Below are 21,209 nucleotides of genomic sequence, written 5' to 3' on the forward strand. Positions count from 1 at the left end.
AAGGTAGTCATTAGATATTGCATTTATATCAGTTTTTTTTTAATTCCGCAGGATGGTGATCCTACTCTCCCTCCAGAAAAGAGGAATCAGGTGAGGTATAACCTAACAGAAGGTTTTTGTTTGACAAAGTCTTGTTTATTTTGGCTATAATTACATTTTATAATTAACTGCAACACTAATTCCACGAAAATGAATGAAACGCAGCATGCAACAAAAGGAAATAAGCCTTACCTAGTTTTTGAAATAAATGCCAGCTGTGATCAAATTTCATCCCAGTTGATCACCTAGGATAAAACATGAGCACTGCGTGTCATTGAATGCTCATAAGAGAAGTGCTGGTAGAAATTAGCATTGTGGAGCAACTGAAATGAATCTAGTTTAAAGAAATATTCTAGTATGACCCAAAGGATTATTTTAAATTTAAAGATAATATCTAGAGGGATATTTGAAATTTGAGAAAACTCATTGAGGTCTGTTGTTGCTCAACTTGACAAACTACCAGGAGTCTCTGAAACAGGATAATGATCATCTCGGAGATAGCAAGAACTGCAGATGCTGGAGTCAGAGACAACACATTGTGGGGCTGGAGGAACACAGCAGGCCAGGCAGCATCAGAGGGGTTTGAAAGTCAACGTTTCAGGTCGGGACCCTTCTTCAGAATGATCATCTATTTGAGCGAACCCAGGGAGAGTCAGCCTTATCAGTATAAACCAACTCTGCAAAGATCCATATTTTCCAGCTTTTAATGAACAAGACAAGTATTAAATTCCGATCTGATCAGTTTACACCATATGTTGACCAGATGTCCAGGCGTTAGTTTATTAATTTTGCACAGTAGGCATTATTTATATTTTACCCAACGTCTTCTTTATCTTTGCTGATAGTGTAGCCTATCCTTTGTCCTATTTCTGTATACCTGTGGTTCTTCAGCTTTGTTTCATTTACTTTAACTAAAAGTATTTCTGACGGAAAATTAATTTTCTTAACTCTTAATTAACTGAAACTGATTGAACCCCTTCAGCTACCCTTGGTCTGGCATAAAGTAGCCAACTTAATGGTAATGGCGTTTTCATTATGCTGTGTCACCTATGGATATTGACCAAGTATTGAACTTGACATTTTCAAGATACTTGGTTATACCATCTATCATGGCTGACCCAGCCACATGTACTCTTGCTTCATGAATTTGGCCCCACATTCTCCTAATCCTATACCTTTTGCCTTAGATTCTCTTGTGTATCCTTCTGGTGTGGTGATCCAAGCAGGTTAAGTATAGAACCAACTGGATGGTAACCAAAATGTTGGAAATAACCCTAATCCATAGGTTTATCTGTTTATTTGCTGATCACTATTTTCACAGGTCCTCCCACCAAGTGGTGATATGTCTGATATCGTCAGCTAATGCCCAACCATGTTGCTACAGTGTGTTATATATTTCATGCACCTGCTGGGCCTTAGCTCAAATAGCTGTAAGGTATTCAGGCATTAGTGGGATTAGATAGGAGGAGATAAACCATGCAAGGGTACAGGTAATCATAATAAAAAAATAGCTGCTAGACTTTGGGTCTAGACTGTTATGAGGACAAGATGATATTTTCCTGCAATGATCACTGGTTAAGGTTCACTCTGTCATCATTGCTGAACTGTGGAAAAACAAATAGTGGGATTAGATAGGAGAACTGGCTCAGATACTGTGTCAGAGTCTTTTAAATAACTGCACAGACACCGGTATCTTGTCACCAAGTCACCCTTAATTTACTTGCACACAATACACTGGCTATGGCCAGCCAGCTTGGAGTCAGTCCCATGAACTGAGGAGATTTTAAATCCCCAGTTTATACGTTCATTTTCTCTCCCACAGCACCCGTGTTGTGTGTGTGTAAGCGCAGGGACTCAGTCAAGACACTGTTGTGCAAATAATTTTATTCAATATTTCCACCACCAGGAAAAAACACCCATGTGGCCAAGGAACCAGTGACAATCAAAGTCTGATAGGGGTAATGCTTACAAGAAAAAAAAGTGAAGGGGGTGGGTAGGGATTAAATCAAAATATCCCTGTTTATATTGGTCAGCGAGGGCTTCCTGATTGGGGTTGCTAACCTGGGCCAATCAAGGTTCTCATAGCCAATGAGATCCACCTGGTTCCAATCACTACAGTTTTCATAAAAACCAAAAGAACTGCAGATGTTGTAAATCAGGAACAAAAACAAAGTTGCTGGAAAAGCTCAGCAGGTCTGGAAGCATCTGTGAAGGAGAAAACAGAGTTAACATTTTGGGTCCGGTAACCCTTCCTCAGAACTGATGGTGGCTGGGAAAACGTCATTTTATATGCAGAAAATAGGAAGGTGGGTGGGGTAGGGAGTAAATTAAAGTCGGTGGGCAAGAAGAGAGAACTACAGTTTTCATAATGTCTTCCTTCATCTGTATGTTCATTGTTCCTCTCCTGTAGATTTCTACCTGTTCTATGTTTCCCACCCGAGCTGGTACTTATGGTGAGAAAGATACCACATGGCTGGTTATAGCACAGCATCAGTTTATCCCATGTTGGTACTCTTTTTGTTTGTGATAATGCAATATCTCCCTGTACCCAGATATGCAATGTGAGTCAGTCCCATTGCCATTGCTGCCATCGATGCTCATGGCCAGTTGTGCTGCCTCATCTGCCCATCAGCTACCAACTTGGATGAGGTCTGTTTCCTTCTGATGTGCTTCAACCTTTATCGCTGCTGCTTCTATGTTATTCTAGCAGCTTTTACTGATTCCTTAAATACTGTCTCATGCTGGACACGCCTCTTTGCTCAGGTAATATACTCCCCTTCAACTCCATCCTGCCATCTAGCCATGTGCCACTCCAAAGGCTTGCCCGCTGTTGGTATAAATGTTAGCCTGTGGAGTGTGGTAGCATGTTAAATGTGATAATTTGTACCCACCATTTCAATTCGTTATCCTAGTTCTATTTCTTCTTCACTTACAAAACTACCCCTAATTCCTGAGATAGTAGGAACTGCAGATGCTGGAGAATCTGAGATAACAAGGTGTAGAGCTGGATGAACACAGCAGGCCAAGCAGCATCAGAGGAGCAGGAAGGCTGACGTTTCAGGCCTAGGCCCTTCTTCAGAAATGATTTCCCCCTACCCTGGGGAAAAGAACTTGGCTATTCACCTTATCGTGCCTCTCATGATTTTATAAAATCTCTAAAAGGTCACCCCTCAGTCTCATACACTCCAGGGAGAAGATGTCCCAGCCCCTCTTTATAATTCAAACCCTCCAATCTTGGTGACATTCTTGTAAATCATTTTTGCACCATTTTCAGTTTAGTAATTTCCTTTCTATAGCAGGGTGACCAGAATTGCATGCAGTATTCCAAATGTGGCCTTTGTGCTCCCTGTGCAGCCGTAACATGACATCCCAACTCCTGAACTCAGTGCTCTGACCAATGAAGGCAAGCGTGCCAGATACTTTCTTAACCACCCTGTCTACCTGTGACACTACTTGCAAGAAATTATGTATCTCCACCCCTAGGTCTCTCTGTTCAACAACCCTCCCCAGGGCCATACCATTAACTGTGTAAGTCCTGCCCTGGTTTGTCTTACCAAAATGCAATACCTCATGTTTATCTAAATTAAACATTTTCAACTGGGCTATTGTCACCATCTTCTAATTTGGGAAAAACAGAAGCCAAATATTCATTGAATACCTCTACCCTACCCTTTGCTTCAGTCAGCAGCTTAACCTGCTTGTTCCTTATGGGCCCTACTCTATTTTTCACTAACCCCTTTTACTATTAATATATTTGAAGAACATTTTACTGTTTGTTTCAGCATTGCCTGCCATTCTTTCCTTATGCTTCCTGTTAGTATTTATTATTCCGGCCTCTCCTCTCCTGCATTTGAGATACTCTTCCTGATTTCTGATTTCTATTATTCCAGTGTGCATTATATTCTCCTTTGCTTCCTTATTTTCTTACCAATATACTTAGTTATCCAGGGTATTGTAGCTTCGGATATCACATATTTATTTCTCATGTATATGTATCTAATTTGCACCCTATTCATCTCTTCTGAAAGTCTCCAATTTTTCATTCACTGTTTTATCCACCAAAACACATTTCCAATTAACCTACTCCAGTTCAACTTATAGATCTCTAAAGTCTGCCCTTTTCCAACTTTCTCTTACTTATACTAATCTTAGCTGCACTTTCCTTTCATTTAGAAACACAGAAGCCCTACAGTGTGGAAGCAGGCCTTTCGGCTCATTGAATCCATACTTACCCACTGAAAAGTATCTCATCCAGACCCATCCCCCGCACCCTATCCCCATAACCTCCCATTTACCGTGGTTAATCCACCTATCCTGCACATCTTTGGACTGTGGGAGGAAACTGGAGCACCTGGAGGAAGCCCACGCAGACACTGGGAGAATGTGCAAACTCCACACAGACAGTCGCCTGACTCTGGAATCGAACCTGGGTCCCTGGCACTGTGAGGCAGCGCTGAGCCACAGTGCAGCTTCAAATGGTGAGGATAACACAGAGCGATGGAGATAGGTTAAGCGATAGATCAAAGAGCTTGGCACTGACAGACAGCAGTGCTAACCACTGAGCCACTGTGCTGCCCCAGGTTGGGATTTAACCTATATTAATCCCAAATTGGTATAGTCAGTTTAATTACACCTGATAAATTATTCCAGGGTCTCAAAACAAACCAAATTTACTGGTTCACGAATTACACAAAGAACTGCAGATGCTGGAAATCTAAAACAAAAATAGAAATTGCTGGAGAAACTCAGCAGATTTGGCAGCACCTGAGGACGGAAAGCAGAGTTAAAGTTTCAAGCCTAGTGACCCTTGTTCAGAACTTAAAGTAGCTGGGAAAAGGTGGTGTTTATGCTGTTGTGGCGTTTATGGAGGGAGCTTGGAAAGGAGTGAAACAGTAGTTGCAGATGGAGCCCAGAACAAGAGAAAGGAAATTATGCAGGTAAAGGTTGGTTGATAGTAAGCCAGGGAAGGAGAAAACCTGATAATAGGGACAAAGAGTAGGTTAAAATAGATTTACTGTGCTAAACGCAGTCCATGTCATGACCAAACCTCTGGCTTGGGTGAGGGTAAAGGACATGGAAGGAAGTGCTCAGGCTCAAAAATTACCAAACTTGATATTGAATCCTGAAGACTGCAGAGTCCCCAAGCAGGAAACGAGATACTGTTCTTCCAGCTTGCACTGAGCCTCACTGCAGCAGCCTTCTCTCTCGAAAACATCTTTTACGTATTTTCTTCAGACATTCTCCCACACTGTGTGGCCTTCGTTTCCTGACCAGTGTGGCTTTCAGCTCACGTTAGCACCTTTAAGGGATCTGACGTGTCTCTACGGATTTTGCACCCCTGTCCTGCCAGTGTGATTCTGCCCCTTCACCCATTGCCTCTTGCCCTGAGTCCTCCTTCAGATTCTTTGGATCCCATCCACATCACTGTGGAGCAGCTCTCCCCTAATGATGGGCTGGTAAACTAAAACATACTCACCCCAAATGCAGCGCCAATCTCATGGAAATGACACAGGGTCCTCCCAGCTACACTTGGTACTCTTGCCAGCCCCACTTGAAAAACTGCCAGGGGACCGAGAAACAGGATAACAATCATTTATTCAAAAGAACAGGAGAGTCACCTTATTGGTGTGAGACTAACTCTGCAAAGTTTCACTGGTTTCCGGCTTTGTTAATCAATGAGTCAAATATTAAATTCCTCTCTGACCAGTTCACACTATATGTTGACCAAATGTCCAGGTGTTGGGTTGTTCATTTCCCAAAGTACGTAAAGCAGGCAATGTTTGTATTTTACTTGGCTGATTGTGTGGACTGCTCTTTATCCTGTTTCAGCACCTCTATGGTTCATCAGCTTTGTCTGAGTTACTTTAAGCAAAAGCATTTCTGACTGCAAATTTAGTCCTTAATTAACTGGAACTGATTCAGTCCCTTTAGGTTATCAGCAGTGAATTTTTAATCCTGCTTTCCAGATAAGGTTTGTAACTGAAACAGTCGTGGAGGTCAGTTGGCGTTTTGCATTTGTGTAGCAATTTGTTTAATTTGCTGATGTTGAAATCTGACATTTTCTTGCTTGCTTAACAAAAAAGAAATACCTTTTGAACTGTAGCAAACCCATCAAACCTTTATTTAATCCTATTTGCCACGGGCTACTTAATACTAGTGAACATGACGTCTTTTGTTTGAGTTTACTGCCTGATGTAATTTAAGTTTTACAAACAAGTTAAATGAAGAAGGCTTAACAAGTGTTCAACAATAAATGCTCAGCAACAGGTACTTGACGTTATATTTCTCCTTATGTTAATCTCTTTCTGTGGAACGTGAATTAAATAAATCATATCGGTGCTGATTTTTGTACATGAAGATAATGAATCAACTCAAAAGTTGAACACTTGAAACAGAACAAGATAATTTTACAAGTGAGCATTTATAATGTGGAAGTAAATATGATCAAAATGTGTTTCTTTGTACAGGCAAACCTCGCACAACTATTGAGTAGTTCTCGAGAGCGGAATAAACAGTTGACAGAGGAAATCAAAGAACTCCAGCAGAGACTGACTGAGGCACAGGGTGATAACAAGGTATAATTGATAACAATAGATTAGAGTTGGGAGTTGTGAGAAGAAGGAGAAAATCTTGTCTGCTTGAGATAAAGGGAGAAGGGAAAGAAAATCTTAAAAGCACAAAAATAGTGGAACATGAACTAAAGTAACAAAAAGTTGGATACGTGGTAATTTCATAGTTCATGTAGTGAACCAACAATGAAAACTAAATAACTGCAGTTCTGCAAATGACTAAAATGTTCTGGTTAATATGTTTTTGTTAGCAGGAACAGTATGCATTTCAGCTGAATAAACACGTCCATTGACTTGCTCTGAACTGTCAGAAATTCACAATTTGTTGCCTGGTCTTTGAGTGCTTATAAGACACTAGGCACAGACCTCTAAGATGTGGGACTGAAGATCACAGATGACTTGTACATTGATGGAATGCAATCCATTTATCTTGATAAAGTTAGCCACGCTTTGATATGGTGCTCTCAATGTGTACAGTTGGTGGCACCCTGCACCTGAAGGATACCAGCGATGTTATCAAAGCCTACTGCCAGGCTGCCGAACTGACTTTGTCATGAGGAATTGGGATGAAGTGGTGTGATCTGTCACAAATTGCATCGGTAACAGCCTTGATATATTTGTGGGTCAAAGATTTTGAGATAGCACACTGATCGCCAGTGAATGCTTGGAAGCAGTAAGTTGCATTGAGTTTAGTGAAGCAGTCACCTGGCCAACCTGCCTATCCATCTCTTCGGGTGATAGATCCTGCTGCAGCAATTGGCACAGTACAGTGGCAATGTTCGGGGACATCCTCAGTCCGTGGGAGGATTGTGCCCCACTCATCTGGCAGATATAGCACTGACGATGAAAGACTGTAGGCCTCCTGTACTTTCGTTGCATCCTGAAGGGAGCTTCAGCTGCAGCCTTGTAAAATGGAAGCTGTTCAGCTGACACTGGAGGATACTACTAGACCTGGTCTTGCCAATGCATTTGTTCCTCCGCAATTTCTCTGCACCTTTGCTGTGCAGCAGCCACAGCGATGATAACTGCAGTTGTGTTTGGATCTATTTGGTCACAATTCCAATGAACCTGTGTGGGGAATGTCAGAAACAGAACAAGTTCGCAGTAATGTGAGCAGTCAGCATTCATACCATGCACAAATGACGACAGTTTTGAATAATCTGCCATATGGAACATAGAACATAGAACGGTACAGCACAGTACAGGCCCTTCAGCCCACGATGTTGTTCCGAACTTTTACCCTAATCCTAAGGTCTATCTAACTTCTACCACTACCTTATACTATCATCCATATGCCTATCTAATAGCCGCTTAAATGCCCCCAGTGAGGCCGACTCCACTACCCTGTCCGGCATTCCACGCCCCAACCACTCTCTGAGTAAAGAACCTACCTCTGACGTCTCCCCTATATCTACCTCCACTCACTTTAAAACTATGCCCCCTCATAATAGCTACATCCACCCTAGGAGAAAGTCTCTGACTGTCCACTCTATCTATACCTCTATCAGTAGTACACCTCTATCAAGTCACCTCTCATCCTTCGTCGTTCTAAAGAGAAAAGCCCTAGCTCTCTCACCCTTTCCTCGTAAGACCTTCCCTCCATTCCAGGCAGCATCCTGGTAAATCTCCTCTGCACCTTTTCCAACACTTCCTGTAATGAGGTGACCAGAACTGGACACAATACTCCGGATGTGGCCAAACCAGGGTTCTGTATAGCTGGAGCATAACTTCATGGCTCTTGAACTCAATCCCTCTATTAATGAAAGCTAACACACCATACGCCTTCTTAACAACTCTATCCACCTGGGTGGCAGCTTTCAGGGAACTGTGGACATGAACCCCAAGATCCCTCTGCTCCTTCACATTGCCAAGAATCTTTCCGTTAACCCTGTATTCTGCTTTCAAGTTTGTCCTTCCAAAATGAATCACCTCACACTTTTCAGGGTTAAACTCCATCTGCCATAGTGGGACATGGAGGACAAGGAGAGCCATGGAATATCTTTCATGAATCTTTGACATAGCGGACCTTATTCCAATGAATGCAGCATGACCAAGCCGTGCCAAACACACATGATGTAACACATGATGTGTACGATGCCAAGCTCCGTGGACAGGGGTGCGTATATTCAATGCCCATGAGATGTGCCATGAGATGTTGGTGTCTGGTGTCCCAGCTGGAGACCCAGAGAAACAAGCAATGAGCCGGAGCCATCAACATGATTTTCATGTTGGAAATTGTCACTGTCTAGTTTCATTGAATAATACAGTTCAGTAGAAGCCCTTCAGACCATCCAATCCATCCCGTAAATATGCTACTACCTACAATAATCCCACTTCCCGCAAGTTTTTATCTTGTGTGTGGGTGGATGGGAAACTACATTTTAGAGAAGTGAGATTAGATGAATGGCTTGCAAATGGATGCTAATAGGCCTCTTCCTACTCACTAGCAAGATTTTGCCTTGCTTTTCATTATTTGGTTGCAGAACCCCCCTTCATTTCCTCACCAGGGCCTCCCCAGCTAAGTATTCCTCACTTACCTTCAGCCTGGAGTTGCTGCAGTACCAGCACTGAGCATCATTTGTGGTGGCGTACTGGAGAGCTGCGAGCTTCTGATTGGTCACAGTTCCTGAAGTTGGGACAGCAGTCCTTTAACATGATAAAGATCCCAACTCACCAGGTAAGTTACTGACACGCGCTCCCAATAACAATAAGGATAGAGTCCCCTTAGTCCTCACATACCATCCCACTAACCTCCAAATACAAGGTATCATTCTCTGACATTTCCGCCACCTGCAATCAGACCCTATCATCAAAAAGATATTTCCCTCCCCACCCTGTCTGTTTTCCACAAGGACTGTGCACTCTGTGACTCCCTTGTCAGCTCCACACTCCCCACCAGCCCCTCTATCACGCCCAGTACCTTTCCCTGCAGCTGCAGGAGGTGCTACACCTGCCCCTACAGTTCCCGTCTCACCACTCCAAAGACTCCAAAGAATCCTTGCAAATCCAGCAGTGATTCACCTGCACTTCATCTAACTTCATCTACAGTGTCTGTTTCTCCTGATGTGGTTTCCCATATATCGGGGAGACTAAACGCAGAACTTGGAGACCAGTTCGCAGAGCACCTGCGCTCTGCATACACCAACCAATCTGACCTTCCGGTTGTCATCGACTTTAACTCCCCCTCCCACTCCCCTGATGATATGTCCATCCTTGGCCTCCTCCACTGTCAGAGTGAGGCCAAACGTAAACTGAAAGAACAACACCTGATATTTCTCCTTGGGACCTTTACAGCCCAATGGCCTGAATATTGACTTCACCAGCTTCAAAATCTCTCCACCCACAACCTGTCCACCTTCTGACTCACCTATCCAGTCCACCCTTCCCACTGACCAACCACAATAACCCCCTGCCTGCATCTGCCTATCTCCATCCCTCCTACCCTCCTCCAAGCTCCACCCTCTCCCTCTATTTACTTCTGGGCTCCCCTCCCTAGTCCCCAGTCCTGACAAAGGGTTTTGGCTCAAAACATTGACTTCCCTGCTCCTCGGATGCTGTCTGACCCGCTGCGCTTTTCCAGCTCCACATTTATTGACCCCTACATTTGACCCGTTGAGTTCTGCAGCTACTGGCCTCAGGTTCATCACTTTGCTAGCATTAGATTCCACCCCATGAAGTACTTTATGAAGTGTAGGAAAACACAGCAGCTAATTTGTACTCAGCAATGTCCCACAAACCCGGAATGTGATAATGAATACTCTGTTTTTCTGATGTTGATTAAGGAATCGATATTGGCAACAACGCCAATGATAGCTGAAATAAAACAAGGAAGGGCGGATAGTGAAGATCTAAATCAAAAACAGAAATTGCTGGAGAAACTCAGCAGGTCTGGCAGCATATGTGGAGAGAAAGTAGAGTTAACATTTCAAGTCCAGTTATCTTTTCCTAGAACTGATAGTAACTAGGAAAAGGTGGTGTTTATGATGACAGGGGATGGGATGGAGAAAGAGTGAGCGGATATGTGGAGAGGGAGCCCAGAGGGAGAGAGAAAGACAGTCAGGCAGAAAAAGGGATGGTTGATAGTAAGCAAAGGAAGAGAAAAGCTGATATTGGGGACAATGAGTTGGTGAAAATGGATTGGCTGTGCGGAAAGCAGCCAATGTCATAATAGGGCATGGGGAGTAGGTGGGCATAGTACATGGAAGGAGATATATCAGGCTCTAAAATTATTGAACTTGGTATTGAGTCCTGGAGGATACAGAGTCCCTAAGTGAAAGATCAGATGCTGTTCTTCCAGCTTGCACTGAGCTTCGCTGGAGCACTGCAGCAAGCCTGAGACAGAGGTGTTGGCCAGAGAGCACAGTGGTGTGTTGAAGTGGCAGACAACAGAAAGCTCAGGGTTATTTTGACAGACAGAATGTAGTGTTCTGCAAAGTGATCAACCAGTCTGCATTTCATCTCCCCAGTGTAGAGATGATCATATTTTGAGCAGCGAATAAAGTAGACCAGATTGAGTGAAGTGCAGGTAAATTACTGCTTCACCTGGAAGGTGTGTCTGGGGCCTTCGATTGTGAGGAGGGAGGAGGTAAACGGCAAGTGTTGTACCATCTCCGATTTCATGAGAAGATGCTGTGGGCATGTGGGGATGTGTTGGGAGTGGACGAGGAGTGAACAAGGGCGTACTGGAGGGAACGGTCTCTAAGAAATGCTGACAAAGGAGGCGATGGGAATATGTCTGGTGGTGGCATCTTGCTAGAGGTGGTGGAAATGGTGGCTAATGATCCTTTGGATATGGAGACTGGTGGGGTGGAAAGTGAGGACCAGGGGGATCCTATCAGTATTGTTGGAGGGGAGAGAAAGGGCGATGGGCAGGAAATGGATTGGAGAAGTCTAAGGGCCCTGTCAGCTGCAGGTGGTGGGGAATCCCTGGTTGAGGATAGCTTCCTTGCTCTCGAATTAATGCATGGGATCTTTTCTGTTCACCCTAACAGGCAGATGGGGTTTCAGTTTAATATCCCATCTGAAACATGACATCTCTGGCAGTACAATGCTCCCTCACCATTGAGCTGAGTGAAAGCCTTGGTTTTTGTAAGTGGAACATGATCCTGAAACCTTGTGGTTCAGTAGTAAACATATTACCAGCTGAGTCACAGCAACAGGCCCACAGTATCTTGGGTTCAACTTGTTAAGTATAGGTACTGCCAGCGTGCATTCATGTGGCACCTTTAACCCAGTAAAATGGCCCAAGATGTTTCACAGGAGAATTGTCAAACAAAATTTGACACCACATAAACGAAGAATTAGACGCGTGACCAAAAGCTTGGCTGAAGAGGTAGGTTTTGAGTAACATCTTAAAGATGGAAATAAGTTGAGAGGTTAGTGAGGGAGATTAAGGTTGAGGGAACTGAACTAGATGCTCATGTAGTTCAGCGAGTGAAGGGGTGATGGTGCAACATGGAATCAGTATGCGTTAGGATGACGGCGATCTAGTGGAGACTGACCATGCTTAATGGTTCTTTCATACCAAATGCCAGTTGCCACAAATTTCTTTCTCGTCCTCTTCAGCACCACAAGATATATAGCCCATGGGATTGTTCATTGATACTTGCCTTATCAGATATTTTACCACATTAAATTCAAAATCTTATAGAATTCTGGATGTGCTAAAATCAATATGTTATTAATTTAATAACTACACTAATTTATCTTCAGTAAATTCCTTGTCACTTTGTCCTTCAGGTGCTCTTGTGACCATTTTGTTGAAAGTACTTTATAATATAATGCTTAGTATCTTTCATTAAACTGATCACCAAGTTCCCCTTTGTTATGCTAATATCCCTTTTAACTTACTTTAGTAATTTATTTTTCTCATCCTGGCATTCTGTTTTTATCCCCTGTAGTTTTTAAGCATTGTCATTTTTTAAAAACATATTTAACTGTTCCAACGAGTGTATATATAACTTATGCAGGTTGCTTCTGGTTAGGTATTTGAAAGTTAGAAATATTGTTCTAAGAGTCTTTATTCTTTCTTGGCTAAGCTGTCTTTCAGTTTGGGGGTATGTAATAGTTATGTCACGGGGTTAATAATCCAGAAACCTCGGCTAATGCTGTGAAAAAAAGAATCATTGCCCATGGCTGCTGGTAGAATTTAATTTTATCGTACATTTGGAAATAAAACCTAGACTTTGTAACAGCAGGTGTGAAACCATTGTGGATTGTCATAAAAATCCAACAGATTCACTAATGCCCTTTAGGAAAAGAAACCTGTCATCCTTAGCTGCTCTAGCCTACATGTAACTCCATACCCATAGCAATTTGGTCGACTTTCAACTGGCCTCTGAAATAGCCACTAGATATGGCAGTACAGTGGTATGAATTCAGGAAGAGTATTCCTGGAAGTCTTCAACATTGGTTCTGGACACTGTAAAGTTTCATAGCATCAGATCAAATACAGACAAGGAAACATCCTGATGAATATGAGCCACTGTGCCCCCACCTCAGCTGATGGAATATTGCTCTATGTTGAACCCCAATTGAAGGAAGCATTGAGGGTTGCAAGGTCACAGAGTGTACCCTGGTTTGGGGTCTTCAAAGTCCACCATCAAGACTAGATATTTGTTATTAGAACCACGACTGACCAAGCTGGCTAAGTTCGAAAGGACATAGCTGCTAGACCCAGCCTGTGGTAAATAATGAGGGAACCATCATGAGGGATAAAGCTACTTGGCTTTGTCTTCACCAATTTACCTATCGCAGCAGCATCAGCAGCAGTGACCATGATACAGTGCAGTGGACAGGAAATCCTGTGTTCACACTGAGCTGTGTGGCATTACCACTGTGGATATGGAATAGATTTCAAACAGATCTATCAACTAGAAAAGAACTTCCACGATATGGTGTAGGCCATCAGCAGCAGAATTGTACTCAAACATGATCTATAACCTCTTTGCCTCAGGATTAGATCATTTCTCGCTGGATGAGAGCAGCCCTAACTTGTGGTAAGACTGCAGTGATTTTACCGTTACCTTATCCCTTACAGTATAAAAAAAACTAAAGATATCTAACTGAAGTGTTTGAGGCGATAATGCAAATTAATGAAACTCGTGTGGTGTACACCTAACGTGATGTTGCTGTGAAGCTAAAAAGAGATTTCCATTCACACAAACAAGTAATGTAGTTTATGAATTTCAGTGCTGGTATGTAAGCTGTAGATTCCAAAGCCTGGTAGATTGAATCAAACAGCATAGCCCTTTGACTGTTTGCAAGCAAGCAAGTTATTGACAGTAGCCAAACAGCCCACTGTTGCACGATGTTCAAGAGAGTGTCTATCATTTTGATATAACTCTGGAATTTGACAACACTTTGAAGCTCAATGCCACCCAGGAGAAATCAACCCACTTATTGGCACCCATCCCCCAGCTTCAACGTTCACTCCCTTTACCACTAACCTATGATATAGCAATATATAAGATACACTGCAGCAACACACCAATGCTCCATTGACAGCACCTTCTGTAACAAAGCCTCTATCACCTGGTAGGATAATGGCAGAAGATTCTTCAGAACACGATACCTTCAAAGTTCCATCCAAGCCACAGACCATCCTGGTGTGGAACTGTATTGTCATTTTTTTCACTGTTGCTCGGATAAAATCCTGAATTCTCCTCCTAACAGCACTGTGGATGTTCCTTCACCTGCTGGAGGGGTATGCTATTTAGCTGCTCAACCTCTTTTTATTTTGTTTTTGAGGAAAGTGTTGCAAATTTTCTTGACCATTTGCGTGATCTAATGCTTTTTTGACATCAGCGCTATCTCTGTTATCAAGGTCCTTTGTTTTGGGCAGTCTCACCAGAGGAAACAGTTTTTCGCCATCTACCTATCATCTTAAACATCTCGGTTAGATACCATCAGATTTTTTTGTACTGTAGGGGATAAGGTAAAGATAAAGTTGCCATTGTCTTACCACACCATAGGACGGCTGTCTCATCAGAGAGAGATGACTGTTTTAACCTGAGAGTCACCACACTTCTGGCAAGGGGAAAGTTTGAGAAGGGGAATCCTTCATGGTAACTGCAGCCAGTGTAGGAATTGAACACACGCTGTTGGTGTCATGCTATATTGCAGACCAGCTGTCTAGCCAACTGAGCCAACCAACTCCGTAAGGGATACAAGCCTGTTTAGTCCTCATAAACCAACCAGTTGGCCCTGATGTAATTCTGCTAATCTATGCCTTATATATTCCAAGACTGTGGTATTCTTTTGGAATTGTGACATCAAGAACTTAATTGAGTATTCCAAGTGAGGGTCAAACCAGAGCTCTATGTATTGTGGTCCTTTACTTTTTTTTTGTTTTTCTTTATAGACTGGTTTCACATTTTTAAAAAGGAATCTGAAGATTTTTCCTCCTGTATGTTTTCATTTGGTCTCTTCATGGTCAGCTGAGGTCACTGGAATGTAGAACTTGAACAGCCAGGAAGGCAGTAGATCGTTCTGTCACTTTACTTGACCATTGAAACTGGGGCTAACGACACCACAGTTGTTCAGTCTGAGATTCGCCCAGCAGTGTGGTCATCAAGAATCTCACACTGTTCAATGTAGCTAACCATGCTTCATCATTACAGTCAGGGATCTCCATAATCAGTTTGGAGCATGGCTGGATGAGTACTTGGTGATACCACAGTTCCCTGCATCATTGATGTTTGTTAAGGGCTTTAAGAGGTCATACATGTGTGCAATAATGTTGCCAGTTAACTAAACTAAGCATATTGTGGTCACGTTCTTAAGAAGTTATGCTTTTTTTTTAAACAATGGATGCTGTCCTAATCACTTCTTGCAATGAATCTATTTAAGAGAATCTGTAAAACTTTGATCTTTTGGGTTTGATGTTCAATCCATGTTTGTGAACCCAATACCCAGATAATTTCCCAGTCCCGACTGGTGCTGCGTCTATGTTGCTTACAAATGTAGCCACTTTAATTCAGCTGGTGATGCTGATCTCTGCCAGGAGATGGGAGCTGCCAAAGGCAGGCAGTGGGCATTGACGAGGCCTGCCCCCACCTTACAGATGAGAGGAGGCAAGACTTTGGAAGGCCCACAGCCTCCCTGCTCAGGAAATTGGCCAGACAGTCAACTAAAAGGTACCTGACACAAAAACCTAGTGGCGAAAATAGTTTCTCATCAAAAAAATTGCTGCTGCTTTGAACTCACTGCTGTACAATAACAAGTATCAGATTGTTTGGGTTCGACGAACTGTGATTTGGAAATTAACTTTTGGCTCTCCGGTTAATAAACTCCTCAAGGAGCTTAGCATATCAACTTTCGAGATGAGCAGGTTTCAGAGGGTCATATCCCATGCTTTCCTTTGAAAATGCCACTGCATCCTGGAGGCATAGGGCCACTGATACACCATCTGGAAGTGTTGTGTTAACTGTGCCGTCTTCCAGTCTAACCCAGGGGTGATTGAAAATCCTGATCTTTGGGTCAAAAGGTAATTTTGTTTTACAGTTCTTGCTTTGAATGTGAAATGTTATTTCCATTCAGCATGTAATACTGAGTAGTATTCAGAAATAAAATGCTGCACCATGCTTGCAAGGTATAGAGATGAATATTGTTTCTTAATCCCGTGATTTGAAAACAGAATTTCAGTGAAACTGAATTACTATTATTAAAAAACACAGATATAATATTATCATCTTGCAATAGCATGGTTGAATTATAGATTGTTCTGGAGAGAGAAAATATCAACATAAATCTGACTTTCTCCAAACAGTGACCTCTATAACTATGACTTGGTACCAGCATGATGTAATTGTCATGATAGTGTATGCAAAGACCTAGAAGAGTAGCTTTAGGGAAGAAAATAATTAAATTCCAAGTTAAAAACATACAGAATCTGATGCATGTGACAGAAATTACAGGGTTGATGTTAACAAGGAGGTGGGATGATCTGTGCTTTGGGGACAAGATGGCTGCAAAGCTTTGAAGTGACAGTTTGTATCTGGACATTATAGTCTTTCCAGGATGATCTAACGGGCTAATGCATTGATGAAATGTTCAAGATTTGGCAGGGGGGTGGAGAGGGGATGTGGTAATTACTCTGGTCTATTTGAGTAATTAACTGAGCCTTCAAATTATTGGGGTATCACTGGCAATCCAGCAACACTGGGAGGAGGTGGGTTCGAATTGGGAGATCCACCTTCATCTCCTTTCCCTTTCTGTTTCACTTCCACCTCCTTGTTGTCTTCATTGCCGTTGAAATCTGAAGCATCATTTCCTGCTGTGAGATGTTGTTCAGAACACAGCACAAAACAATTGCCCTTGAAATGCTTGTGTGTGAGTATTGAAGGATGCCTTCGGACCTGAAAGCTACTTAAAGTACATACTGAACAAGTGGATAGCACGCTCAATGATTAGTTGCAGTACTCTTGGTGTTTATTGGTGAGGTTCCTCAATTGTATAAGTTGTTAAGTTTGAACGGAGTATCCATTATTGTTTAACAGCTGTCCCTTCAGGCTGGTTTCAGGCAAGAACACGTTGGAATTTAAACTGCTGCAATATGAAAGCATTGGGGCAGCACCCAAGCAATGTGCCACTGACTTGTGGGAACCTTTTTCTGGCAATTGCACAGCAGTCGCGTATTGTTGGAATGAAATCCTTTGCAGCTGGCAAATGCTGCTGTTAGTCTCGTGGTGCTTGGATTGCCAGTGTGCAACTGATGGAATTCTGCACTGCTGGGAAGCTAACTAGAGATGTGAACTAAAGTGGATGCTTATTCTTGCTTTGGATTCATGGGGTACACTTACATACCTCCCCAGCCCTGGAAGACAGTCCATCAGCCATTTACCTCATCCTTTTATGTGCAGCTGACTGTGAGATCCTCTTTCACTCACTGCTAGAGCCCTGGGAGGAACCACAGGCAAAGAAATAGAGGCTAGTAGTGACCTTGACAGCCATTGATAATGCATATCGCCATGAGGTCTAATCGGGAGCAGGTCTCAATTTAAGAACAGCTGATGAGATATGCACACTCTTTGGAAAGCTGCTCTTTAGTGAGGTCAATTCAGCTTCTATCCAATGATTGTTAGGTGGATCGTGCCTCCCGTGAGTTTTTTGGTGCCCCACTTTCTGCAGCTCACTTCATACCATGTTCTTGCAACTGTGGATTTCATTGGACTTCAGATGTGGAAAACGATCAAATGCAGGCGTGCTGTCAGCCATGCTGAAGTTCTCTGTCAACACCTCCAAACTAAGTCTCTCACTATTGATAATCTCAACAAAACATCATCCAGGGGGGAGTGTGAAAAGCAGCTGTCAGCACTGAGTCTTTATTCATGTTGGAATTTTTGATCTTTAACCAGCTGCAATGATGGTTCAGTGTTCCAATCATCCCTCCATTTTCCTAACAACTTACCGAAATCCCTGGAATCCCGAACTCAGGAAACATTTGTTTCAAATTGCTACTAAAATTGCAAGAAAGAGCCCTCATCAAAATGAATAATGATGGATCCATCTCTCCCAGTTAACCCGCTGCCCTGATATCTGACATGGTTAAAGCAGAAACAAATATAGTTGTAGGGAGTTGGGGTTGGATTTCATAAATTTGATGAAGTCAGAAGTCACAACACCAGGTTATAGTCCAACAGGTCTATTTGAAATCACAAGCTTTCAAAGCACAGCTCCTTCATCAGGCTGACGAAGGGGCAGCCCTCCAAAAGCTTGTGATTTCAAATAAACTTATTGGACTATAACCTGGTGTTGTGTGATTTCTGACTTTGTCCTTCTCAGTCCAACACTGACACCTTCACATAATAAACTTGATGATTTTACACTGATTCTCCAGCTGGTTGTGAGGGGGAAAATTGACCTCAATCTCCCACTATCTATTAGGTTGTAGTATTTATAGTTCTTATTTACCAACTGGTTTCTATTGCAGTACTGTAGTATACTCAGGAAGTATTGAGAAAATGCTAAATTTTAAAATCTGTCTTTTTGAGAACGCCTGCACAGCTAGATCAATGAACTTCTGTTAAAGGTCCTGATGTTAATGTGCAATGAAACGATCATTGATCTTTACAACCAATTGGTATCAAAGACACATCATAAAGAACTATTAAAATCAAAGTTTTGTTCTGATTGATAAGCTCTTTGCATGATGATCAAGGCCACTAGTTTGATGCCTTTAAAAAAAGGGGCAGAATTGCAGAATGCAATCTCCCAAAACGTTTGTAAGAAACTCTTGGATTAAAAATTGCATTTGACTTCTTCAGTGATCACAAAGCAGTGGCTATGGTGATGATGATCTGTGTTCTCTCTTGAGCTCCTAAGAATGACGATTGCGAAACAGCGTTTAGGTGATGAAGAAGTAGGAGCTCGTCATTTTCCTGCACATGAACGTGAGGACCTTGTTCAGCAGTTGGAAAAAACACATGAACAGGTACAAACTATTCTAGTTACACCTTACTTTTTAAAAGTATTATTAATCATATATTCTGTCCTTATTTTACTCCTTCTTTGTGTCCACTCCCCAACAACTCAGCTTTTACCTAAACACAACAGCGAGGCTGTATCTGTCAAAGTCACATATGTTGTGTATGACTTGGACCTGAGCATCCCCACTCCCCTACCTCTGCCTCCCCATTTCCAACGTTATTTGAAATACTTTCCTGTCCACTCAAAGTGCTATAGGAGCTCAAAAGGGTGTTGTAAGCATAAAGGTGATCGCATGCAGGTTTAGCACTTTGAATCATGAAGCTGGACTTTATGTACTCCAGAAGGGGGGGAAACATAAAATCCATCAGATGGCCTTTCCCCCATCTACCCACCCACCCCCTTGAGCTGTTGAGCTGTTATGGATGAGCAGGGGAGGAGGGAGGTGTCAGCCACTTATTCACTTAAAGTGACTTAGGTATGAGATGTTACTGACAACAATGGGGGCACAGCATGAGGGAGACCAGGCAGCTTTAGGGCAGGTGTAGGGCAATGGAGGGGTAGCCTCTTTGTGCACCCCACTATCCCCCCAGTCCTTTGGAGGTATCTCACCCAATCCCATGTCCCCCCTTCCCCAAAAGTGTTGTTCTTCCCTTTAACACAAAATACTGGGTTCTTGCACCCAGCTTTCCACTCTCAACAACCTCTCACCCTCACCCATTCACTGAGGATTCTGACCTTAGACCTATCTGGACTGTTGGGCATGGTGGGCTTACCTGTAGTTCTGACATTGCCAGTGGTCTCACTGGCACTGTGGGGACAACAGAGCTGACAGGCGTCCATTTGGCTGGCGGCTGTCTAAATTGGGCACTTCCTCCCAAGGAAGGAGTGAAAATCTTATCTGAAAGCAAGTAAATCTATTCCCAACATTAACTTGGTAGGGGTGCTAACTGGGATTGTGGGTGGGCTTATGTAAGACCTCCTCCCCTCCTCAAACTCTTAGAAGAGGGAGGGGACTGTGGACCGTGTAGAATCCAACCCATTGAGTAATTAGGGAGAGATGGAAGCCATTTACCCATTCAGTTCATGTTGGAAATGTGGTAAGGTATTCAGAAGCTGTCAGGCGGAATAGCATCAGTCATTATGAAGGAGATTGAACGCACAAAATTTCTTTGGATAACTGATTGAACAATTGGATGGATGTAGGTGTTTAACATCCCTTATAAGGACTAGCATTGCTGGAACTTCAATTTCCCAGTTACATAAATTCCAAAATCTTCAGCTTGTAAATGACAACTGAATCTAAAAATAAAAACCTACAATTAAACGATTATAATAATGTTTCCTCCTGTTTACTGGATGCTCACAATGTAAATATATAGAAGAAACATTAAATCTAGCCTTAAAATTCAATGTTTTTATAGTTGCTTCTGGCTTCTCGTTTTTTTTTTTAATTTGAATTCACAGATCATTTTAGAATGTTTTGAGTAAAGGGTCATCAGAAGGGTCTCGGCCCGAAAAGTCAGCCTTCCTGCTCCTATGATGCTGCTTGACCTGCTGTGTTCATCCAGCTCTACACCTTGTTATCTCAGTTTAAATATGTATCCAACTGTCTTGTGACTCCCCAGTGTTTCTGCTTTTTTGCAGATCGAACGTTTGGATCATGATTATCAAGCAGCAGTGGATGAGCTTCAGGATGTGAAGGTCGAACGATCTTTCTACCAGGAGAAAGCTGACCGCCTAAATCAGGAGATTAACCATATTCTTGGAGGGCATGAAAACCGTATAATTGATGTGGATGCATTGTGCATGGAAAACAGGTGACTGAAGCTTGCTAATTTTGTTTTACTTCTGGCAGCTGCAAATAAATAATTCTTTGTACCACATGTGGCCGTGATCATATAGTATAACAAATGCAGTTTATCCTAAATATGTGAGAGAAATAGGGATATTTACCTCGTCTTTCTATTTTTTATTCCTTCCTCCTCTGAATTGCGAAAATAGGCGAATGGTGCTAGGTGCATTGCTCATTTGGAAATCATTGCAGGTATGAAAAACTGAATAACCTCCTTCTGTGCACTGGCACTTCTGTGATTCTGTAAAGGAGATGACTGCTGTTAACATGTGATTTCACAAAATCTACTCTTATGGTTCCTGTAGAGGTCAATAATTTAA

At 42.5% G+C, this 21,209-nt stretch overlaps 1 protein-coding gene across 1 annotated transcript in view; it reads left to right on the top strand.

Moving 5' to 3' along the window:
- The window catches only part of LOC109925625 (coiled-coil domain-containing protein 149), a 135,275-nt gene that overhangs the window by 44,132 nt on the left and 69,934 nt on the right, over positions 1–21,209 (top strand). Inside the window, exons 3-6 of the mRNA XM_048604901.1 lie at positions 52–90; positions 6,507–6,614; positions 18,925–19,041; positions 20,682–20,854. Of these exons, the coding sequence (XP_048460858.1) occupies positions 52–90; positions 6,507–6,614; positions 18,925–19,041; positions 20,682–20,854 (437 nt within the window). The remainder of the gene's footprint in view (positions 1–51; positions 91–6,506; positions 6,615–18,924; positions 19,042–20,681; positions 20,855–21,209) is intronic.

The sequence above is a fragment of the Rhincodon typus genome, chromosome 1, assembly GCF_021869965.1.
Source record: "Rhincodon typus isolate 14 chromosome 1, sRhiTyp1.1, whole genome shotgun sequence".
In the NCBI taxonomy this organism is placed as follows: domain Eukaryota; kingdom Metazoa; phylum Chordata; class Chondrichthyes; order Orectolobiformes; family Rhincodontidae; genus Rhincodon; species Rhincodon typus.